Here is a 23,699-nt window from a genome sequence, read left to right as displayed (position 1 = left end):
AATAAACAGACATAGTGTTATAATTTCAAGTAGAATTCTAAATACAGAATTTTGTAAAGAAAGAAATTAAAAAGTAGACCTAACAATCATATAACTAGTATCTCTACATTTTGTTTCTTTTTGTACAGATTGTTTCCCAGAGAAAACTGTCTAAATCCTTGTTGAAGCATGGGAACACAGCAGGGAAATCCTCCATCACGGTAAGCCCTTCCTGAACAGAGGTGCCCAGATGGAGCATCTGGTCCAAACCTGGCAGTAGGAAGCAGACTCTCTGAGTATTGGGAGTTGACACCACAACTGCTTAGCTATCCAGTTTACTCCTTTCCTTCTTGTACCTTTTTCCTTTTTGCCAATAGAAAGAAAGAGATAGAAAAAGTATTTGAAAGTGAGGCCATTCACTTCTACTAAGCACTTCTGCAGTTAGTATGTAGGTTTCGGTGGAGGGCAAAGATGGAGTTGTCGAGAACATTAAGAATATGGAATTGTCTGGGGTTTTCAAATCATCAAACTACCTATTCCTGCCTCTCATTTTTTTGAGAATTAAAAATCTGCTCTAATAGCAATTAGTCCAAGGTTAGGTTTGTTTCCTAAGGACCAGAGAACTCAGCATTTTAAGTCTCCTCTTTAATATATTAGTTTGAAGTTATGTCATTGTATTTAGTAGCCACTACCCACATGTGATTATTTAAACTTAAATAAAATTATTCAAAATTAAATAAAAGAAAATACCCACACCTTACACTAGCCATATATCAAGTGTTCAGGAGTTGTATGTGGCTATGAATGTGGGGAGGGAAACAGAGAATCAGATTCAGGAGGCACAGAAATCCCCCAACAACTCAACCCACTGAAATCCACACCAAGACACTCAGTGATTAAGATGGCAAACACAGTGATAAAGAATTTTAAAGTTTGCAAGAGAAAACTGGGCAGTTACCTACAAAGGAAACTCCAGGAGGCTATCAGCTGATTTTCCAGCAGAAACTTTGCAGGCCAGTAGAGAGTAGCACAAAACATTCAAAGTGCTAAAAGTGAAAAATTTACAGCCAAGAATACTCTATTCCAGTAAGGCTATCTTTCAGAATAGGAAAACAAAGAGTTTCCCAGACAAACAAAAATTAAAAGAATTCATGACCACTAAACCAGCCTTATAAAGAATCTTAAGGGGGACCTTGTGAGTAGAAAACAAATACCACAAGTAAGAGTAAGAAAAATAGGAAGCACAAAAACAAACAAAATTAAGCTTATCTATAAATATTGGTCAAGAGTTGCACAAAGTAAAAGGCTGTAAGATATGATACCAAGTATCTGAAACATAAAGGGGAGAAGAGTAAAGAATGAGTTCAGAATTAAGGTAACCATCAACTTAACATAGACCACTATAAGCAGAAGACATTATATATAAACTAAATGGTAACCAAAAATCAAAAAACAGTAATAGATGTGCATAAAATGAAGAATAAAGAATATAGTAAATCCCTATAGTATAGTTTACTAAAGAAAGTTAACTAATTATGAGAGAAAACAACAAGGGAAGAAAGGAACAGAGAAGAACTACAAAAGCAACCATAAAATAAATAACAAAATGACAATAAATACACACATATCAGGACTTACTTTGAATGTAAATGGACTAAATGCTCCAGTCAAAACACATAAGATGATGGAGTAGTTTAAAAAAAAAAAAGACTCATAATAGGCTGACTGTAAAAAATTTAATTCAGATCTAAGGACACATACACACTGAAAGTGAAGGGATAGAGAAACTATCATTCAAATGGAAGTAAAATGAAAGCCAAAGTTACAGTACTTATATTGGACAAAACAGACATTAAAACAAAGGCTGTAACAAGGGACAAAGAAGGACACTATATAGTCATAAACAATACAATCCAACAAGAAGATATAAAAATTGTAAATATGCATGCACCCAACATGGGAGCACCCAAATACATAAAGCAGTTAATAACAAACATAAAGGAACTAATCAATAGTAATACAATAATAGTAGGGGATTTTAACATCCTACTTAACTTCAATGGATAGATCATCCAAACAGAAAATTAAAGAAACAGTGGCTTGAATGACACACTGGACAAAATGGATTTAACAGACATATTCAGAATGTTCCATCCTAAAACAGCATAATATGCATTCTTTTCAGGTACATACGGACCATACTTCAGAATAGATAACATATTAGGCCACAAGACAAGTCTCAACGTGTTAAAAAAGATGGGCATCATACCATCTTTTCTGAAACTAGAAATCAACCATAAGAAAAACATGAAAAGCACACAAATACATAGAGGTTAAATAATATGCTACTAAACAATGAATGGGCCAACCAAGAAATCAAAGACAAAATAAAAAAATACATGGAGATAAATGAAGTTGAAAATAAAATGGTCTAAAATCTGTGGGATACAGCAAAGGCTATTCTAAGAGGGAAGTTTATAGCAATATCGGCCCACCTTAAGAAATAAAAGTCCCAAATAAACAACCTACCTTATAGCTAAAGGAACTAGAAAAATGATAACAAACAAAACCCAAAACCGGTAAAAGGAAGGAAATCATAAAGATTAGAGCAGAAACAAACAAGATAGAAACTAAAAAGAATAGAACAGATCAATGAAACCAGGAGCTGGTTCTTTGTAAAATTAGTAAAATTGATAATATTTTAGCCAGACTTTAGACTTATAAGTAAAACAAGAAAGGAGAGAAATAACAACTGAGATTACAGAAATACACAGTTGTAACAGAATATTATGAAAAATTCTAACCAGCAAATTGGACAACCTAGTAGAAATAGATAAATTCCTAGAAACATATAACCTCCCAAAATTGAATCAGGAAGAAAGAGAAAATTTGAACAGAGCAATTACCAGCAATGAAATTAAATCAGCAATGAAAGAACTCCCAGCAAACAAAAGTCCAGGGCCAGATGACTTCACAGGTGAATTCTATCAAGAATTCTTTAAAGAATTCTATCTTTAAAGAAGAGTTAATACCTATTCTTAAACTATTCCAAAAAATAGAACAAGGAAAACTTCCTAATTCATTCTATAAAGCCATTATTACACTGATACCAAAACCGGATAAAGACATTGCAAAAACAGAACTACAGGCCAGTTTTTCTGATGAATGTAGGTGCCAAAAATCCTCAACAAAATACTAGCAAACAGAATCTAACAATACATTTAAAGAATCATTCACCACGATCAGGTGGGATTTATTCCTGAGATGCAAGTGTGACTTAGTATTTGCAAATCATTGTGATACATCACATCAATAAAAGAAGGGATAAAAATCATATGATCATATTAATAGATGCAGAAAAAGCACTTGACAAAGTATAACATCTGTTCTTGATAAAAATCCATCAAAAAATAGTATCAGAGGAAACGCACTTCACATAATAAATGAAAAACCCACAGCTAACATTACACTCAATGGTGAAAAATTGAGAGCATTTTCTCTAAGGTCAGGAACAAGATGGAGACGTCCATTCTCACCACTATTATTTGACATAGTGCTGGACTTCCTAGCCATGTCATCAAACAAGAGGAATGAAAGAAAGTCATCCAAATTGGTAGGGAAGAAGTAACTTTCCCTATTTGCAGATGACCTGATACTCCATAAAGAAAACCCTAAACACTCCACCAAAAAACTACTAGAACTGGGGCTCCCGAATGGCTGAGTCAATTAAGCATCTGCGTTTGGCTCAGGTCATGATCCCAGGGTGCTGGGATCGAGCCCCACATCATGCTCTCTGCTCATTGGGGAGCCTGCTTCTCCCTCTGCCTCTACCTGCCATTTCCCCTGCTTGTGCATGTGTGCTCTCTCTCTGTCAAATACATAAATAAAAATCTTAAAAAAAAAAAACTTACTAGAACTGATAAATGAATTTAGTAAGGTTGCGGGATACAAAATCAACATACAAAAATCCATGGCATTTTAATATACTAATAATGAAACAGAAAGAGAAATTAAGAAAGCAATCTCATTTACTATTGCACCAAAGAAAATTAAATACCTAGGAAAAATTTAACCAAGGAAGTGAAAGACCTGTACTCTGAAAATCATGAAAGATATTAAAGATGACACAAACAAGTGGAAAGATACTCCATGTTCATGGTTTGGAAGAACAAATACTGTGAAAGTGTCCATACTACCTAAAGTAATCTGCACATTCAACACACTTCCTATCAAAATACCAATAACATTTTTCACAGAACTAGAATAGACAATCCTAAAATTTGTATGGAACTACAGAGGACTCCAAATAACCAAATCAGTCTTGGAAAAGCAAAGCAAAGCTGGAGGTATCACAATTCCAGATTTCAATTTGTACAATGAAGTTGTAATAATCAAAACAGTATGGGACTGGCACAAAAATAGGCACATAGATCAATGGAATAGAATAGAAAGCCCAGAAGTAAACCCACATTTGTATATATGGTCAACTCATCTTCGACAAAGGAGGAAAGAATATGCAGTGGGGGAAAAAGACAGCCTCTCCAACAAATGGTGTTGGGAAAACTGGATGGCTAAATGTAAAAGAATGAAACTGGACCACTGGCTTACACTATGCACAAAGATGAACTCAGAATGGTTTAAGAACCTAAATGTGAGACCTAAACCTATAAAAATCCTAGAAGAGAGCATAGGAAGTATGCTCTGGCATTGGAACATAGCAATTTCTGGCATTGGACAATAGCAACTTTTTTCTAGATATGTCTCCTGAGGCAAGGGGAACAAAAGCAAAAATAAACTGGGAGCTTCATCAAAATAAAAAGTTTCTGCACAGCAAAGTAAATGATCAACAAAACTAAAAGACACCTACTGAATGGGGGAAGATATCTGCAAATGATATTTCTGATGAAGGGTTGGTGTCCAAAATATATAAAGAACTTACACAACTCCACATCCCAATAATAAATAATCCAATTAAAAATAGGCAGAAAACACTTCTCTGAAGAAGACATCCAGACGGCCAAAAGACATAGGAAAAGATGCTCAATGTCACTCATCAAGGAAATACAAATCAAAGCTTCAATGAGACATCACCTCACCTGTCAGAATGGCTAACCCCAAAAACATATGAAACAACAGGTGTTGGTGAGGATGTGGAGAAAAAGGAACCCTGTTACACTGTTGGTATAAATGCAAACTAGTGCAGCCACTGTGCAAAACAGTGTGCAGGTTCGTCAAAAAGTTAAAGATAGAACTACTCTATGATCCAATAATTGCACTATTGGGTATTTACCCAAAGAATACAAAAACACTAATTTGAAGGGATACATGAACCCCCATGTTTATTGCAGCATTATATACAATAGCAAAATTATGGAAGCAGCCCAAGGGTCCATGGATAAATAAATGGATAAAGAAGAGGTGACTATATATATCTGCCTAGAATATTATTCAGCTATAAAGAACAATGAAATCTTGCCAACGACATGGATGGAGCTACAGAGTATTATGCTAAGTGAAATAAGCCAGTCAGAGAAAGACAAATACCATATGATCTCACTCATATGTGGAATTTAAGAAACAAAACAAAGGAAAAGATTTTTAAAAAGTAGAGTGAGAGACAAACCAAGCATAGACTCTTTACTATAGGAAACAAACTGATGATTAGTCGGGGGTGTGGGGGGTGCTGAAATGGCACAATGGAGATTAAGGAGTACAGTTAAACCATGATGAGCACTGAGTAATGTATAGAGTTGTATTACTATATTGTACACCTGAAACTGATACAATACTGTATTGTATTTCCACTAACTGGAATTTTTAAAAAAATTAATGAAAAAGTAATTACATGTAGCTAGCAGCCACTGTATTGGACAGTGCAGATTACAGAACATTTCTGTCATCACATAATGTTCAGTTGGGCAATACTGAAAGTATTTCTAAATAAAACCTTAAAATTTCGAATAAAACTCCAGTATTTAAAACTTTGGCATCTCATTTTAGAGCCCTTGAGAAAGGTAGAGAAAGTGGTCTGATCATTGCCTAGACAAAATTTTTTAAAAAGTAGAAAAATATACCAGGAAAATCTGAATTGCTTGGGTGGGATGGGGGGTGGGTAAATTGCCAGGCAGCAAACCTCCTGAGGTCCTTTGAACATTCCTTTTTAACTTGAGAGTGACTGATTCATTTTTTTTTTTAAAAGTTAAGGTCATTTTTAAGGGAAAAATGCAAAAAGATTCCCTGTGGTGTAAGTTATGACCACTCTCACAAGCACTTACTTGAGTTTATTGCTTGGGTATTTTAAATGATGCATTCTTTTTTTTTTTTTTAAAGATTTTATTTATTTATTTGACAGACAGAGATCACAAGTAGGCTGAGAGGCAGGCAGAGAGAGAGAGGAGGAAGCAGGCTCCCCGCTGAGCAGAGAGCCCGATGCGGGGCTCGATCCCAGGACCCTGGGATTATGACCTGAGCCGAAGGCAGAGGCTTTAACCCACTGAGCCACCCAGGTGCCCCTAAATGATGCATTCTTATCAAGCTTTTTCTTTTTTTACTTCCATGTTCAGTCCATACAAATGGTTCAAAGAGTCTTTGAAGACTCTGTTGGTGCTCTAAAAAGCCATGGATCCAAAGGCTTACTCCCAAAGCACACAAACCCAGAGAAGCTTTGGGATGGTGAACCCCAGTTTGAGATTTGCCTTTGGCCCTTGTTCTTTCCCAGAAGAACAATACATCATCTTGTCACCTTTCTTCTAAGACATCTTGGAGATTTTGTTCCTCTACGTATCCCAGAAAAATTTAATCTCCTTCATTTTAAATATTTAAATACTTCTCTTAATCTTGGGTCCTTGGATCAGAAAATGACTTCAAAATCTTTTGGAAAACACTTCAAAATATGTGAAAATCTTTTCCTTTAGGTGATTGCAGAAGAATTGTCTGGCAATGATGACTACGTTGAACTTGCATTCAATGCACGGAAATTGGATGACAAGGTAAAGTGTTTGGCATTAACCTTACTGAAGGAAGTAATAAAGCTTGCACACAAAGTTTAATCAGATTTCACCCTGCAGCTGTTTTTTCCCTTTCAATCCACATTATTAAACAGATCAAAGATTTCAGAGAGGTCTCCAAAGTAAGACTTTCCCCAAGTTAAGAACCAGTTGATGAGAAGGGGGAGGGACTATAATTAAAAGAAGATAATTTTGTTACACCAAGGCTTCATTTGTTCCCAAATGCCCAGGTCAATGTGCACAGGTAAATATGGTTTAACCCTGTTGCTAGGGACATTTCATAAGAAAACAGATGACATGAAAGAGAGGAGAAATGACATTTATGAAGCACCTATATTTTCCAAGCACAAGATTTAGAGCTTTTCATGCATTATCACATTTAATCATTCTTATAACTCCCACGTAGCAGGCATTATTAACTTTGTTTTGCAGATGAGGAAACAAATTCAAAGATGAAGTAACTTGTGTAAGGTCGCTGCATGTGTTAGTCCGGATAATCCCAGAGTTAAATTAAATTATTAAATATGCAAGGATTTTATTAGAAACATAGGGAGGAAATCTGCAGATTGCAGTGCAAGTCTGACCATGAGTAAAGGAGAGAGAGAGAAAGGGGTGGGCGGCAGTGTCCTGGAATGTCCAGTCTAAGGAAGCCTAAACAAGGCCATCAGAGAGTCCTAGGGCCAATATTGACCAGCAGGGAAGTTTCGTGTCACCCGTGCCTGCCTTAATGTCCCCTACACACGCAGGCACTAGCTGGGAGCGGCCCACTGGAAGCCTGGCCTCAGTGCAAGTATGGAAAATAGGAGATGTATTTCAGGGCACAGCAGCTGGGGCCCTTGGTCAGTTATATTCCCTGTAGTAGGAGGTTTCTAAGGCAGTTTTCTTGGCTACCATACCCTGCTAATAAGTGGTTAAAACTGAGGATTCATTTCCAGGTCCATTCCAGGGGAATCTGACTCCCGTCTGTGTTCTCTCTCTTTTATCTGACAACTTCCATCCATCATGGCCATGTCAGTCTCACCTAGACAGGAGTTCCTCAGTCTCCACCCATTAAAAAAGGGGAGGAGTGTCCTTTCCAACTTCACCATATATTTACAATTTCCCTCCAACCATATCTTTAAGTCAAAAACATATCACATTAATAAATGTATTCACAAAGAACTCTTTTCCTAGAGGACAACTAGAGAACCTGGGATTTGGGGAGGTGGTACCACTTTTTAAATTGCGGACAGGCATTAGGCTGAAAAAGGTAAAGTGATGTATCAGGCAGTTCCCTAAAGTTTTAGGTAGCTGTTGATAGCCTGGCATATCACCTTCATTTTCACCTATGAACAGTACTTAGACTATTTCTATGTTCATTAATTCATTCTTTTATTTGTTCATTCTTTCTTCATTCATCGTTCATTTACCAAACCTTTGTTGCATGCTTGTTATGCATCAGGTGATGGGGTAAAGACATGCTTCAAACCATTCTCACAGCTACAACCTGTAATTCATTGCCTAACTAAATGAAATATAAATTTAAACTACAAAAGATAGAATGTTATAGCCATGATGGGATGTGATAATTGATGTATAACTGCTGTCTGGAGAAGGTTTATTCATCCTGCCTGGGGACATCAGGAAAGACTTTATCCTTGTGAATGAATTGGATTTTTTTTGTGTCCTGAGTGGATTACGTGAAACTTTCATGAACATTAGTGTGGGCTAGGTGCTGGGAACTGTGGTGTGCACTGATGTCAGTCGGATGTTAGCTTTTACTCCTCACTTCCTGATGGCTATTATGTTTTTTCTCCTCCATCATCTCTCCAAGTTTTAGAATAACTCACCAAACTCCTTTGTAGTATCTTTCCTGGTGCCATTATAAGCCATTGGGTCAGTGTGTGGCAGTTTTAAGCTGCTCAGCTAATGGCTTATAATGGCTTCTTTCTACTTAACAGTCTCTTAAGCACTTCTAATCCGCCCTCTAACTGACTTCTGTTACAGTGCAAGAGGACTTGGGGGTTTGTTAGAGGGCCCATTAGCTCTGATGTGTTTGGACAATTTCCCTTCATTCCAATGAGTACTTGCTCAAAAAGCTGAAAAAGCGTCATGCAGCACTTAATATGGTTCTAGGTGGCCATTCCCACCTTTGTCTGGGATGATTATCCAAGGACCTTGTCAGTGCTGAGCATGACACTCCAAAGCTGTAGACTACAGGTCATTCATAATGTGGGTATCTTGCCCATTCTCCTTAGTAATCCAGAGAAGAGTAGGTCCTGTTCAGCACAAAGCAGAGGCCATTGTTCCTCTTTGGACCAAAAGGTGAATGGTCTCAGGTGGAAAAAGGGAAGAGTAGCATTAAGGGGCAAGATGATACCACGGAGATCACCTCAAACAACCTCTTGAGGAAACCAAGACTCAGCTAGGTCTGATGATTTACTCAGATACTACTACTGCTGATAATACTTGTTAATAGATAGTACTGGTTATCCATTGCTACATAGGAAACCATCTCAACACCTAGTGACTTAACTTACTCTATTACATGTCATGGTTTTGAGGGTCAGACATGGAAACAAGTTTCAATGGGGCATTTCTTCTGCTTCTTATGATGTTGACAGAAGTCAACCCAATGATACTCAGCTGGGGAGGACCTTGTCTGGAGAGTTCAGTCTAGCTTTGTTCACATTCCTGACACATGGGATGGCTGAAAGGCTGGGGTCAGCTGAGGTGGTCAACCAGAGTGCCTACATAGTTGTCTTGGGTTTTTTGTTTGTTTTTTTTTTCCCCCACACAGTGGCTAGTTTTTCCCAGAGAAAGCAACCCGAAAGAAAAGAGAAGCTGTGTGGCCTGTTCTGACCTAGCCTTAGAAGTCATGGAGCATCAATTCTGCAGCATTGTGTTAGTTACATGTTAAGTCATAGGGCCAGCCCAGAGTCAAGGAGAGAGGAGTTAGATTCCACACCTTGATGGGGGAGTGGCAAAGTCATATTCTAGAAAAGCATGTGGACAGTGGACATGGTGGTGGCCATCTTTGGAAAATGCAATTTGCCAGATTTTTTTGTGATAGGTGCAGAATCAGAATAAGATAGTACAATTATTTCATGTCACAGCTGGAAAAATAGTCCTGAATTTATTAAGGAGGACCCTTTTTAGCTTTGAGCATTCAATGATATTGTAGCCACCTACATGTTAGCAGTTGAACTTATATCTATTAACTGAGAAAATATATCATGACTAAAAGTGACTGAGACAAAGGTCTTAATTTTTAAAATTTTTTTCATTAATGTCATGAGATTAATTTCTGTATACATTGGAAAACTTTCAGTGTAAATATGTGGGGGAAAATACATCATATCCAATTCAGACAATGGTTATAGGACATCAGGATCCCCAGTCACCTTGTTATCATTCTGGTAATCTTTAGATATCCAAATATGTCAGGTAGAAAGCCTCTGGTCTAATGCAATTGCCTTCTTTAACAGATGAGAACACTGAGGTTCAGAGATGTGAAATGACTTATCCAAGGATATACACACACACACACACAATCAGTGACAGAAGAGGACTTCACCAGGTTGCCTAACCAAAATCTAAATTTTTCTTCAGGGCAAGGGGTTAATGAATACATGTCGAAAGGGTCTCTAGACATTGAGGACTTGGTAATGTTCCCATGGATTTCAGGGAAATAGGAAGCCAGGGAGGAAGGAGGTGAAGGTTTGCCCTAGGTAGCAGTCCTCCAAGAGTTGTCCAAGGTCCCAAGACCCTTTCAAGGGACTACATGAGATCAAAAAGTCTTTTCATAATAATACCAAGATATTATCTTCTTTTTTCACTCTCATTTTCTCACATGTGTAAAATGGTTTTCTGAAACTGGCATGATGCCTAATATCATAGCAGATTAAATGCAGAAACAGATATGAGAATCCTGCTGCCTTCTATTAAGCCATTAGTTATTAAACTGATTTGCAAAAATGAAAAGGAATGTCATTTTTCTGAATACTTTTTTAAATTTGAAAAAGACAGTTGTCTTCCATTAAAATGCTATTTTTATTTTGATGTGTACTGGGTTTGTTTTTATATTTTTAACATGATATAACAAATGTTTTTTTTTTAATTTCATTTTTAGTTTATAATAGAGTAAATACTGATAGATAAAATCTACATAAACAAAAATTCCCTGGGCTCCTCAATAATGTTTAAGAGCACAAAGGAGTTTTAAGACCAAAGAGTTTGAGAACTACTGTGGTAGGCTATACCGGGGGGGGGGCACTTAGTACCTTGAAAACTACAATGAGAAATACCCCCTTTCTCTTGATAGAAAAAGTCATTTTTAAAGGTAAAAATGTTGTCAGCAGACCAACAGCCTTCTACCTAAGATGGAAATCCAGAGTCCTTGAAATCTTCAAGGACTTCAGTGGCAGGCACAAGTAAAATAGATTAGGTTTGCAAGAAATAACTTATTTATCTAATGTTAATGCAATTCACTTAATGGAGAGGTGGACTTTCTAATTCCTAAAAGCACATTTGTTACATTAGTAGCTAGTTGGCAATTAATCTAATAAGTAAGTAGAGATATGACTGTAATCACTTTAGAACATTCAAGCTAACAGAGTATTCTTTGTCCTCTCTTTCCTGAGACAGTATTCATGTTGGTATGCTGGAAGGGATTCTCACACTGGTGGTCACCACATCTGTATAGTAGTATCATTTTAAAGTACATTTTTAGTGTTCCCACAATGCTAGATTGATGGGGTGCTGTATAAACAAACGAGTAAGACTCCAAAGCCGAGGTCAGCAAACTTTTTCTATAAATGGCCAGATGGTAAATATTTTAGACTTAGCAGGCCATATAGTCTCTGTCCCAGCTACTCAGCTCTGTCTTTGGAGCATGAAAACAACCATAGGCAATACATAAATGAATGAGTGTGGCAGTGTTCCAATAAAACTTTATTCACAAAAATAATCAGTGAGCAGGATTTAGACCACACACCATAGTTTCCAACCCCTGTTCCAAAGCAACATTAAATCCCTACCTGCTAGGCTATGATTTTACTATGTTCAAGTATGCCTGCCTAAAAACTAATCTAACCTGAGTTGATGATAGCAAGTTACAATTAATGAGCATCTGCAGTGTACGAGGTGGCAGGTGTCTAACCTGCATGATCCCCAAAATTCAAAACCATATTCCCAAAGGTGGAAATTATTATTTGCATTTTACAGATGAAGCATTAGTAAGTTTAAATAAACAGTTCGCCCAAAGTCACAAGAGTAGGAAGCTACAGGGTTTGGTTTGGACCCCGAATCTTTCAGATAATCTTTTCTTATTCCAGTATTTCATTTTTAAGATCACTGCCATAGAAATGCACAGCTTCTTTTTCTATTCCAAACCTCAGCTGATTCCTTATCACCCTCTTGCATGACTAGATTTCTTTCGTATCATGATACAGCCTCCAATTTATTAAAAAAATTTCACCATAGCAAACCTTCAGTAAAATGCCTGTGTCATTAACCTTGATGGTACTGAGCTGTCCCAAGGGCCATCTTAATGCTGAGAGTCAACCAAAACAGCCAAAAATTCCAGTTTGTGTCACGTAACCATACAATCAGACCAGAGTTGTGTTTTTAAACTACAAATTTCTGAGTGTACATGTAAGATATTTTTGAGCTGCTTAGGAATTATTTTATTTCCAACAATCAGATGCCTTCTTAGTCATAATCATCCCTGATAGCTTTACAAAGCGTCCTCATACATTGTCTCTTCTATTGATAATAATCGTGGCAGCAACACTTTTTGAGTGCTTATCATTGCCAGGTACTAGACTCACCTCCTTTAATTCTTCCACAGTGCTAGGAGGCAAAAGGTGACATTCTCTCCAAATACCAACCAGGAAACGGAGACTTGAAGAAATTAAATATCTTGCCCCAGATCATTCAGATTGCATACAGTGGAGTCAGGATTTGAAAGCAGTTCTAAAGGCAGTGTGCCCATATTAGATTTTCGGTTACTTGAGGGCAGAGCTCGTATCTGATCTTTCCTTCTTATGTCCTCCTGACAACATCTCTGTGCTAACCCTAAATAGTATTTAAAATGAATATAAAATAAAATAGAAGAAGCCCTGCAATATACTACCAGGAGGAAAAAAAGTATTAAAGTGTATGTAAAGTATGATTACAAATATATTTTTAAAAGAAAGAAAAGAAAATTATGTCTCGATTTAGAAAAGTATCTACCAGAATGATATTGATAGTTGTGGAATTATGGATAAGGATATGGGCTGTTTTTTTTTTTTCCTTCTCTTTTTCTATATATTCTATTTTTAAGTAAAAATAATAACAAAAGTTCAAAATTATCAATGAAAGGAAAAAGAAAAATAATGATAGAGTTCCTCCAGTGTGGTCTGCAATTTTAAGTGCAATTCACCAACATGTTCCCTGAGGGAGCAATCATCTATTTAAGGAAACAAAGCCTGAAGCTACTGGGGAGGAGTCCAAGGGCATCTAGGAGCAAGCTAATGTGGCTCACATCTTTTAACAAAGGGAGCTAAAAGGGGGGGTTCCAATTTTTTAAGACAAGTGTTGAAGCAGAAATAAGGGGGGTGGGGTGTGTATGTCTTGAGTAAATGTGTTAGAGGTAGGAATCTACTAGCAGTATGTCTGGGAAGGAAAAGTGCCTTTTTGGTGGATGGACAAGGGTTGCAAGACAGACTTATTGATAAAAGCAGTCACTGTGGGTTTTTGACAAGATGAAGGCTGTGGTAATTTGATACCTTCAAAAATAAGAGTGGAAAGATATATTCCAGACTCTGGGTGTTGTGGCTTGTGGTGTTTAACTCTGGGTAGGGTGGGAGGAACACAGAGGGGGATAGATCGATCTACTTCCCATCTTTTTTCTTTCTAAGGAGCCCTATGAAGTTTCTAGGCTGATATTCTTTATATATATATATATATATAATATTATTTTTAAGTAATCTTTACACCCAAGAGTCACATGCTCTGCTGACTAAGCCAGTCAGGCACCCCTGGCTGATATTCTTTACTCTATTTAGAGAGCCAGTTTTTTTTTTTTTTTTTCCTGCTCAAAATCCATCATTGGTTGCCAGCTGCTTCCCAAGGCATGTGCAAAGCCTTTGGTTAAGCGTATAAGGGCCTTCATATCATGGAGCTGACTTTGCCAGAACCTTCTCAAACCCCTCCCCTACACATCCTTAGGTTGCAGTGGAATTAACCTGCCTTGGGTGCCCCTCTGTTTACTCTTTCACACCTTCACACAGTCTGTTTCCTGCCTAGAAATACCCTCCTCACAACCCTATTTTCCAGTGCAAATCCATCAACTCTCTCTCTTTTCTGTTGTTCATTCATTCATTCATTCATTCTTAGCCTTGGGTTATATTTATTTGTGTACTTGTCTTACCACCAAACCAGATGGTACCTTTGGAGGGTTGAGACCAAATTTTATCCTTCCTTATATAGTAACATCAAGCACAAGACTCTGTTATGATCAGCATATTTCCTAAGAGTATTTTGTTGAGCTGAAGACTAGTATGACTATGGGCCACATTTTGCTCAGCTGCAGGCTAGAATTCTGGGGGAGAAAAATTACCTGATGAAATACATAATAAGAGTGTGGTAACTAAGGTTGCCGCTCAGATAGCCTCCTATTCTATACCAGGTATTCATGTCATTCTTTCATTTAGAAATGTATCCCTTCATACACTCAATAAACACTATGTACCACTAAAGCCTAGACCTTATGGAAGATGAGGAAATGGTAGAGATATAAAAGAAAATCAGACATAATTCCTTTCTGAGAGTTTATAATCCATTGGAATAAAAAATAAGTTTAAAGAAAGATATGGTTATGATTATTTCCAGTAATGAAGTACCCGCTTGTTTTACATTATTCTTCCACTTAAAGTGGCTAGAAACACTGGGTAAGGTACAAGAGACATCTGTTTAGGGGTCCTAAGGCAGTTAAGTTTTGAGGGGCCAAAATAGGAGAGAAATCCACTGAAGTGATTCAGACATTCTATCCAGATTTTCCACTCAGGGAAATTCCTCAAGGCTGATTCATAGAACACCATGGGTAGAGAGGCTAAGAAGCCTAGCAGAAAATAGTAACTAAGAAATAAACTGAGAAGAGGCCTTTGTCATCTCATGGGCCCAGAGAAGCAAAACTGAAGTTCAGGGATACCGAGAGAGCTATGGTTCAAGATTCATGAACCAGAAAAACAGTCTCAGTGTCTTTTCCTCCTGAGGCAGTCACTAATTAGCAAATAGCAGCACAAAGAGAAAGTGAACAAAAAACCTGAGCCAAGAGATTATGGAGATAAACAAAGCCTTTGAGAGTCTCACAAAAATTAGCATTGAGGGCATGTCAAGGAACAACAGCCCTTAGGAACACAAGGCCTTTCAGTTAGAGCCCTGTAAAGACAATATTAAAAGAATAGATGAATCAAAAACATATCATGACTTTAAAGATTTTTGGAGAAACCAATCTTGAAATAGCTCAATCCTAATTGGATTTAGGTAACTTCCCCCATTCTAATGGCTTGTCAGAAGCTAAAGACTCATCTGAAGCGTTTATAATATTTCTTACACAGTGTCTGGTATACCAAGGGGCAGAACCAAGAAACAGAAAATAAAAACAGATCCACAGGTGACCCAGATATTGCCATCATCAGACAGAGCCTTTAACAATAACTATAATTAATATTTTAAGACAACAGATATGTTGCTTTTCAAACAAGATTATTGGAATTGATCTTTGAAGAATACTTTAGATTTTACTTAACCAAGAATGTACTTCTCAAAGAACTTGGATTTCAGATGCAGCTCATTCTAGCCAAGAACAAAGCAGGGAAGGTCAAATCCAGTGGCATTTGATTCAAGGCAAGATCAAATATGTGTAGGTGGGAAATAACTGATTTTTGTTTATCTATTTTAGGATTTCTTCAGTAAATCTGACCCATTTCTGGAAATTTTTCGTATGAATGATGATGCAACCCAGCAGCTTGTACATCGAACTGAGGTGAGAAGAGTCATCTTCAGCTATGCCATCTCATCTCCTAAGATAATAAATTGACCTGTTTCTAGAAGCCCCTTACATTTCTTGATGTCTGTAGCTATGCACTCAGACCTGAAGTCTTCACTGTCTTTAAGAGGACTCTCTGCCTCATGTAGCTTTTTAATTCTCAATTTAGCTATTAGAAGACCCTTTCTCACCCCAATTTTCCATTGTTGACCTTCAATACAGACAGACAGTCAGCAATTTATTAATAATAAGAATATGAATGTTAGCTAACATTTAATGAGAGTGATTAGGTGCCAAGCATTGTGCTAAGTGATTTATATGCATTATTTTATTTACTTCTCACAACAATTCCTTGACATGTTTATTATTACCCCCATTTTATAGTTGATTAACTGAACCTTTGGGAACTCAAATGACTTTCCAAGTTCTCATAGTTAGCAGGGGTAGAGCAGAGGTTTGAACTGAGTTTGTTTGTCCTGAGCTTCACTATAATTTGGGAAGCCGATCTGCCTCCCCAGTAAGTTTGTACACTAGGCTGATGTCAGGCCTATCAAATGAACAGCTGACCTGTCTCAGCTGCCACTTGATCTAGCTGCATCTCTTTCTTGAGCCCCCTCTTCTTTCTCCCTGGTGCTCCGAACCTTATCCCTTATTACCACCACCATCACCCAGTACCACACACCCATTCAACAAACAACCCCAATCTCCACTTTTTATTTTATTTATAAGTTAGTCAAAGAGAGTCTGTGGGGATGAGAAGTACATTGGTAAGGAGATGTGGGGTGATTGTGATGAATGACAGAGCTGAGAGAAGACTGTTGTATATACACATGCACACACACACACACAAAATGGTGGAGTAAAGGAAGAAGAAACCATCATGATTTTCATAGGGTGATAGTGGGGGTGCCATGTTCCCACTACCTCACATTAGAAATCCATTTCCATTTTCCTGAAGTAATAGAGTTGCAAGTAGCATTAGGGGAACTTTTTGTGTCATATTTAAGGTAAACAAGAATTAAATAGTCTTGAATGGGCAACATCTGTGGATATCATCTGGTAGGTAGTTGGCATTTAATAAAATGTATTAATAAAAGAATGGATAATGAATGGAGTTGAGTATAGGTAGTATGTCTACTGTATGTTATAGTACAATGTAATTATCTGGAATTCAATCCCTGGGGAATAGATTGAGGTGCAGTAGTTTCCCTGAGTGGCACCTAATTGCTACCACCAAACAGAATCTTTTTCACACATACAGATTCCTTTGGTGAGACAGACTTCTTCCAGGAAAAGTAAATAAACTTTGGTGAGAATTAGAAGTGGTGTGTCCATTCGTGCTTTTGCTCCAGTCAGTGAGTGAAGACTTTAATGTGCAGACAGAAAGGAGATGGGGGTTATATTATTAGAATTTTCTCACAAGATCCCTCTCTCCTCTGTTCCTGACAGCAGTCCTTTTCTCATTATTGGTATTGGTAAATTCTCCTATTCCCAAGAATCTCTAGAACTCCTCCCATACATCATTGCTGAGGGGCTTCTGAAGTCTTACAAGCAATGTGATTGTAAAGTTTACCAATGAGTCAGCAACATGACATCGATTTTTTTCCTCTTTCTTATTTAACAGATATGAAATAAATACTAGACACTACCGTTCTCTTGGGGGGAAGTACACACACACACACATACACTTGGATTCTAATTTCATAGGAAATTTCTAGTTGAAACTTTGATCTGCTATTGAATTTTTCAAAACTGTTGCAATGAAATATCATCACTTCTTAGTGTTTTTATATAAAGGAGAGAACTTTAAATTAACCCAAACACTTTTATCTAACTTTTCTTCTCACTATCACTTTGATCATCCCCAGGGTATCGGAATACAAGACAAGGCCCCACAGGAACATTATTTTTGTACTTTAATCCGTTAAAAGAAATTTAATGAGTCCATGATACAATCAATAATTCATAGTTATATTAAGGAATCCAGTAGAAGAGAAAATCACTTATAAAATAATTATGTTATTTGGATAGAGAATTAATTTTTTTATAATGCTAAGACTTCTGCTAACTAAAAATTTCATAGGAAGAAAAATCAATATGACAGAATTCTATTTAACTTCATTTGTATGTACCCTAGAGCAGTAGTTCTCGAATTTCATGCATCAGAATCATATAGGGGGCCCACCTCCAAACTTTGTGTTAGTAGGTCTGGGTGCAATCTAAAAATCTGCACTTTTGACAAGTTCCTAGGTGACGCTGATTCTCCTGCTGTTCTAAGGACCACACTTTGGAACCCCTTTCCTGAAGTACACAGTACAATCCTAGGCACAGAGCAAGTACATTAGTACTTCAATATATTCTAAGCCCAGTTGACTTATTTGAATCATATTGATGACAGACTAAGATGACTTGTATGGATTCTTGGGAAGGATTAATTAGTAAGCTGCTTCTAAAAGGATTCCACTATTACAGACTTAGTTTGTGACACTGAAGATCTAAAGATCTATACTACTCTACCTTCCAAGGTAGCTGGTATAAGTATGCTCCTGGGATTTTTCTTTTAGAAACTTCTCCTCTGACTTGCAATCTGCTCTGACTCAAGGTCACAAGTTATCAAAACCACTCAATTTTTTAACAGTAGAAATGATCTGCTAACACTCTCTACACCAACCAATAGTCTTTACTTACACTGTCATAGGAATGACAGTCCTGTAGAACTGGAGATCCAGAGGCAGACCTGCCTCCTCAATCCTAGCTCCAATTGATGTAGAAGGGGTCATCCCCAGCATCCACATGCTGGACTGTATTACTGTCATTATTTATGACACAAAGTCCAGGCCAGTGACTATGGGAGTTCTGCCCATAATGACCCACTTAATGGGAACCCTTAAAAGGTTTTCTACTCCCAGTTTTCATTAAGACGTCTATTCCAGGCACTTGTCCTTTTCATAAGCACCACAATGTTTCTCAATCAGTTTTTATGTTGAAATGTGAAAATGTCAAGCATTTCCTCCCCAACTCATCCCTCCACTCCCTCTCTTTCTGTCCTCAGGTTGTTATGAATAACTTAAGCCCAGCCTGGAAATCATTCAAAGTATCAGTCAATTCTCTATGCAGTGGAGATCCAGACCGCCGGCTGAAGGTCAGAAATCTATGTCTGAGAAATGCAACTGTTTATGTATTTAACTGTCCTCTTTCTCTTCATGTGAATATTGACAAACCCAACATTTTCTGTATCACTTACCCAAATCTCTTAGTATCTTGATGAAAGATGCAGGGGCTATTTCTTCTGCAGAAGACACTGAAGCTCAGGAGATAGTCCAAGATAAATCCTGATTGTGTTCTGTAAAGAGGCAAATTCCATGGCTTCCCAGAGACAAACTGTGGCAATAAGTTCATGGTGCAGTTGGGAGGTATTAAAAATACAAACACTGCTGTATCAATTATCTGCTGTTCCATAACAGACAATCCAAAATTTAGTAGCTTAAAACAATAACCATGTATTTGGCCTATGAGCCTATGCAAGAGCAAGTTGAGTTAATGTAGGAGGTTCTTCTCTTGGTCTTGCTTGGACTCCTGTGTACTTACAAGGTGACTCTGCTTCTGGGGTTGACTGGCTATCATCTAGAAGGACTGGGTATTTGAGCCATGTATCTTTCCTCATCCAAAAGGCTAGCTTGGAGACTTATACAAATGAACTTAGAGTTATGAAAGAGCAAGAACAGAAGCTGCAAACAAAGTCTCTTAAGGTCTAGTCAGGGAACTCCTATGAGGTCATTTCCTCCATATTCTATTGGCCAGAGCCATTTCACATGGCTATCCCAGATTCAAGGAGTGAGGAAATAGACGGCCTCTTGGTGAGAAGCACTGTGAAGTATGATGGCCAATTTTTTCAATCTACCACAAATGCTTTTTGGGTATCATGGGAGTATATACGTTGAAAGAAAAGACACATTGTGAGGGTGGCCAAAGGAAAACAAGAGGTAGAATGCCAGGAGCAGACTCCAGGAAGCCTTTTTTACGGTTCGAGTTCTGACCCTCCTCCTGCTTTGGGAGTCTGGAAGCTCCATGTTATCCATGCCCCAGAACTGATTCTACCAATTCAGGTTGACTAAGTAAATTCAGTAGAGACCTAGATACTGGTGCCTATAAACTGAAAGGCCAATCAATTCACACTCAGTGAGAAACATGCCCATTGGGCAACCTCAGCATTCACATCAGCTTAATCAGGGCACTTTCTCTATGTGGGCCAGCCGTAGGAAAGACAGCAATCAGCAATAGTCCAGGCAACTGTAATAGTCCAAGAGCAGAGCCACCCTTGCTGGATAACAGGAATGGTGAATGGCTTCAGACTCCAAAACCTGGGGCCTCTACCTCCACTATGGGAAGATAGGCCCGTGAGGCAGACTAACCATTCACGTTGCTCTTTTAGGGCACCCAATCCCCTGGAACCTGTTAGATGGGCATTGCCAATGTTCGTCTTTGTAACTGTACATTGTTTTCACCCTTTTGGTCCCACAAACCTTCTTCGGATAGAATTCTTTTGATTTGACAGCGTTGCCGGGTTAGAATCCTGTCCAGTCGGTTAGTCCCGGCTTCTTTAATGTAATCTTGTATATCTTTGCTTCATACTGTTCTGTGTGGACTCTGTACTTGAACTCTCAGCAGACACACTTAAACCTCCATGCTCTCAAGGAACAGCTCAGAGTTGTCCCAAATACCTTGTCTCTTATAAGAGCTAAGATATTTCAAGCCTCACTTTCCATTGGGACTGTCTTTCACGTCAAAATCAGGGCTCCTGGCTGCTTGGGACTTCATGTGTCAGCTCATATGCAGAATGCCAAGAGCTTCAGCTTCGGGCTTAGGGTGGTGATTGTCGCCTATATTCTGAGCAGCCCCCATTCCATTCCCAGCAGGATAACTGGCCCTATGTGGGGCAGAAATCAAATAATATGTCCGTTAGCCATAGATCAACTTTGTCATAGAGAATTATTAATCGAATAAAAGGAGAGGGTTGTCTGCAATGGTATAAATTAAAATGCAGAAAAGGAGCCCTTTATGGCCTTGTGAGTGTTTTGTATTCTGGGGTCTGTAGAAGAACAAATGGAAATAAAGGAGATAGATGATGGGTGATAGATGAGAAGGAAAGATGTAGGGGGTGGGAGAGGGAGTAAGGGAAGAGGGAAGGATCAGGGCTTCTCAACAGCTGCACTGTTGACCTTTGGCTTTTGTTGTGGAGGCTTGTCCTATGCATTCTATGATGTTTAGCAGCATCCCTGGCTACTAGACGCCCGCAAGACTCCACCCCCTTCAGTCTTACAGCCAAAAGTCTGCTCAGACATTGCTAAGTGTTTCCTGGAGGACAAAATTACTCCCAATTGAGAACCAGTGGCTTCAAACTTAGCATGCATCAAAATCACGTAGAAAACTTGATGAAATGCAGACTGCTGAACCCCGTCCTCAGAATTTCTGATACAGATCTGCGGTAGGCCTGAGACTTTTACATCCTAAAAAGTTCCTGGATGATGCTACTGCTGGTTTCAGCCCACACGTTAAGTAAGGACCCTGTTGTAGACATTTGCTTCTCTCTCTCTTTCTTTCTTTTTTTTTAAAGACTTATTTAAAGTCTTTGAGACTTTACTGTTTTTGAGAGAGAGAAAGACAGAGGGAGAGCATGAGTGAGAGGGGCAGAGGGAAGGGGAGAGAGAGAATCTCCAGCAGACTCTGTACTGAGCATGGAGCCTGACATAGGGCTTGATCTTGTGACCCCGAGATCATGACCTGAGCTGAAACCAAGAGTTGGACACTCAACCAACTGTGCCACCCAGGTGCCCTGACATTTGCTTCTTCATGACCACTTTCCCATAGCCTACTGTCTCCAACAGCATTTTCCAGCACCCAGTCTCCCCTTTACCACCACTTTTCTGCCCAGCATTCATACCTATCTGCACTGTCCCAGGCTTCTTGGCTTTGCTACACCTTTCTGCCCAGGATGCCTTCTTCAGTCTGCTTTTCTTAAAACATGCTACTTCCCTTTGGGTCTCTTAAATATCCCTCCACTTCCAGAAAACATTCCTCTTTCTATTCTGTGAGATGCCTTCCAGCCTTCTCCACCTACCCCATTAAAATACCTCTCAAGCTGTGGGATGCCTGGGTGGTTCAGTCAGTTAAGTATCTGCCTTCAGCTTAGGTCATGATCCCAGGGTCCTGGGATTAAGTCCCAAACGCAGGCTCCCTGCTTAGCAGGGAGCCTGCTTCTCCCTGTCCCCTCCCTGTGCCCCCCACTTATCCTCATGTGTGCGCGCTCTCTCTCTCTCTCTGACAAATAAAAAAAATCTTAAAATAAAATACCTCTCAACTTGCTTTGAAAATGTCTGTTTACATCTGTCTCCTCAGTGGCTGACTTGTTCTCTCCAGTTTGCTCCTTTAGGATGAGAACCATGTTTTGTTCACTGTGTGTACAGGTGTTGAGCACAGTGCTTGGCACAGAGGAGATACCCAGTGCCTTTTTGCAGAGTGAAGGGATAGAGGAGAGAGGGATGTACTGAGAGGTCAGCAGGGGTGTCTAACCTTACTGGGGTAGGGGTTGGGTTGAGGTGGAGACTTGCCCGCACCAGTATTTGATATACTGGTTTACTCGGTCACAAAACCTATATTGCACTCACTTGCTCACAGTATCCAAATGCAGCTTTTCTGAAAAGTGGGATAGACTTCCTGTATTGCCCTTTATTTGTATTCATTATTTTGTCACAAAGGCCATTGTGAAATTCTCATGATGCTGTCCCTAGCTACTTTGCCCCAAAATAAAATGGTACCATATTGGCAGGCAGCATTTCCGTCCTTATGGGTGTCATTTTTCTTACTACCAAAAAAATTAGAAAGTGAATTAAAATTTTTTTTAGTTTTTAAAGCACTCTGTTGGGTTCGATTTTAAATCTCAGCAAAATTTTAACAATTGGGTCTTTGTCTCAAATGAGGGTTGTTATCTTTGATTCTCTTTTATTCAGGACCCACATGAACACCAGGTTCAAATAACCAGCTTTTTATTTTGCTTTTTATTTATTTTTTATTTATTTTTTGCTTTTTATTTATTCTGTACTGCTCCTTTGTATAAAAAATAAAAGCATTCAAAGAAGCCTTTTCAGAAACCAATGCTTTAACTTATTATGGAAATGTTCAAACATACCTAAAAGTAGAAAGATGATATGGTAACTCCCCACGCCCAGCACACAACTTCGACAATTACTGTCTCGTGGCCAGTTTTCCTTCACACACACCCCTAATACCGATTTTCTCCTTCCTCTCCCCACTGGATTGCTTTGAAGCAAATCCCAGACTAGGGCAAAACACATCCTTTAAGAACAGTGCCAAGGCCCAGCAGGAGTCCATGAAGTTGTTTTCATTTCTTTTAAGATTAGAAAAGAAAAAATAAACTTGTAAGATTGAGTAAAATGTTTTAATTTTTTCTCACCTCTGAAAGCACTAACATTTTTAGGATTCTTAAAATTTACGCTGGTGGGAGGGGGCCCATGAAGGCAAAAATGCTGAGGGCCAATGAAGTTCATGGTGTGGCCCTGTTCCAGATATCATTTCACCCCAAAATGCTTCAGTATGTATCTCTAAAGAGTAAGGAATCATTCTATAAGTATAATCATAAAACCATTATATAATATCTAATTATGCTATATGTCTAAGAA

General features: G+C 38.4%; 1 protein-coding gene across 1 annotated transcript in view; it reads left to right on the top strand.

The window, feature by feature from the left end:
* LOC111155085 (copine 4) overlaps window positions 1-23,699 on the top strand; it is a 338,389-nt gene that overhangs the window by 204,319 nt on the left and 110,371 nt on the right. Inside the window, exons 3-6 of the mRNA XM_022515133.1 lie at window positions 129-200; window positions 6,894-6,968; window positions 15,916-15,999; window positions 19,055-19,144. Coding sequence (XP_022370841.1) covers window positions 129-200; window positions 6,894-6,968; window positions 15,916-15,999; window positions 19,055-19,144 — 321 coding nt within the window. The remainder of the gene's footprint in view (window positions 1-128; window positions 201-6,893; window positions 6,969-15,915; window positions 16,000-19,054; window positions 19,145-23,699) is intronic.

This window comes from Enhydra lutris, unplaced genomic scaffold, assembly GCF_002288905.1.
Source record: "Enhydra lutris kenyoni isolate GAN:26980312 unplaced genomic scaffold, ASM228890v2 scaffoldscaffold39, whole genome shotgun sequence".
NCBI lineage: Eukaryota > Metazoa > Chordata > Mammalia > Carnivora > Mustelidae > Enhydra > Enhydra lutris.
The sequence above is the reverse complement of the archived record's forward strand: the minus strand, read 5'-3'. Positions and strand labels throughout refer to the sequence as shown.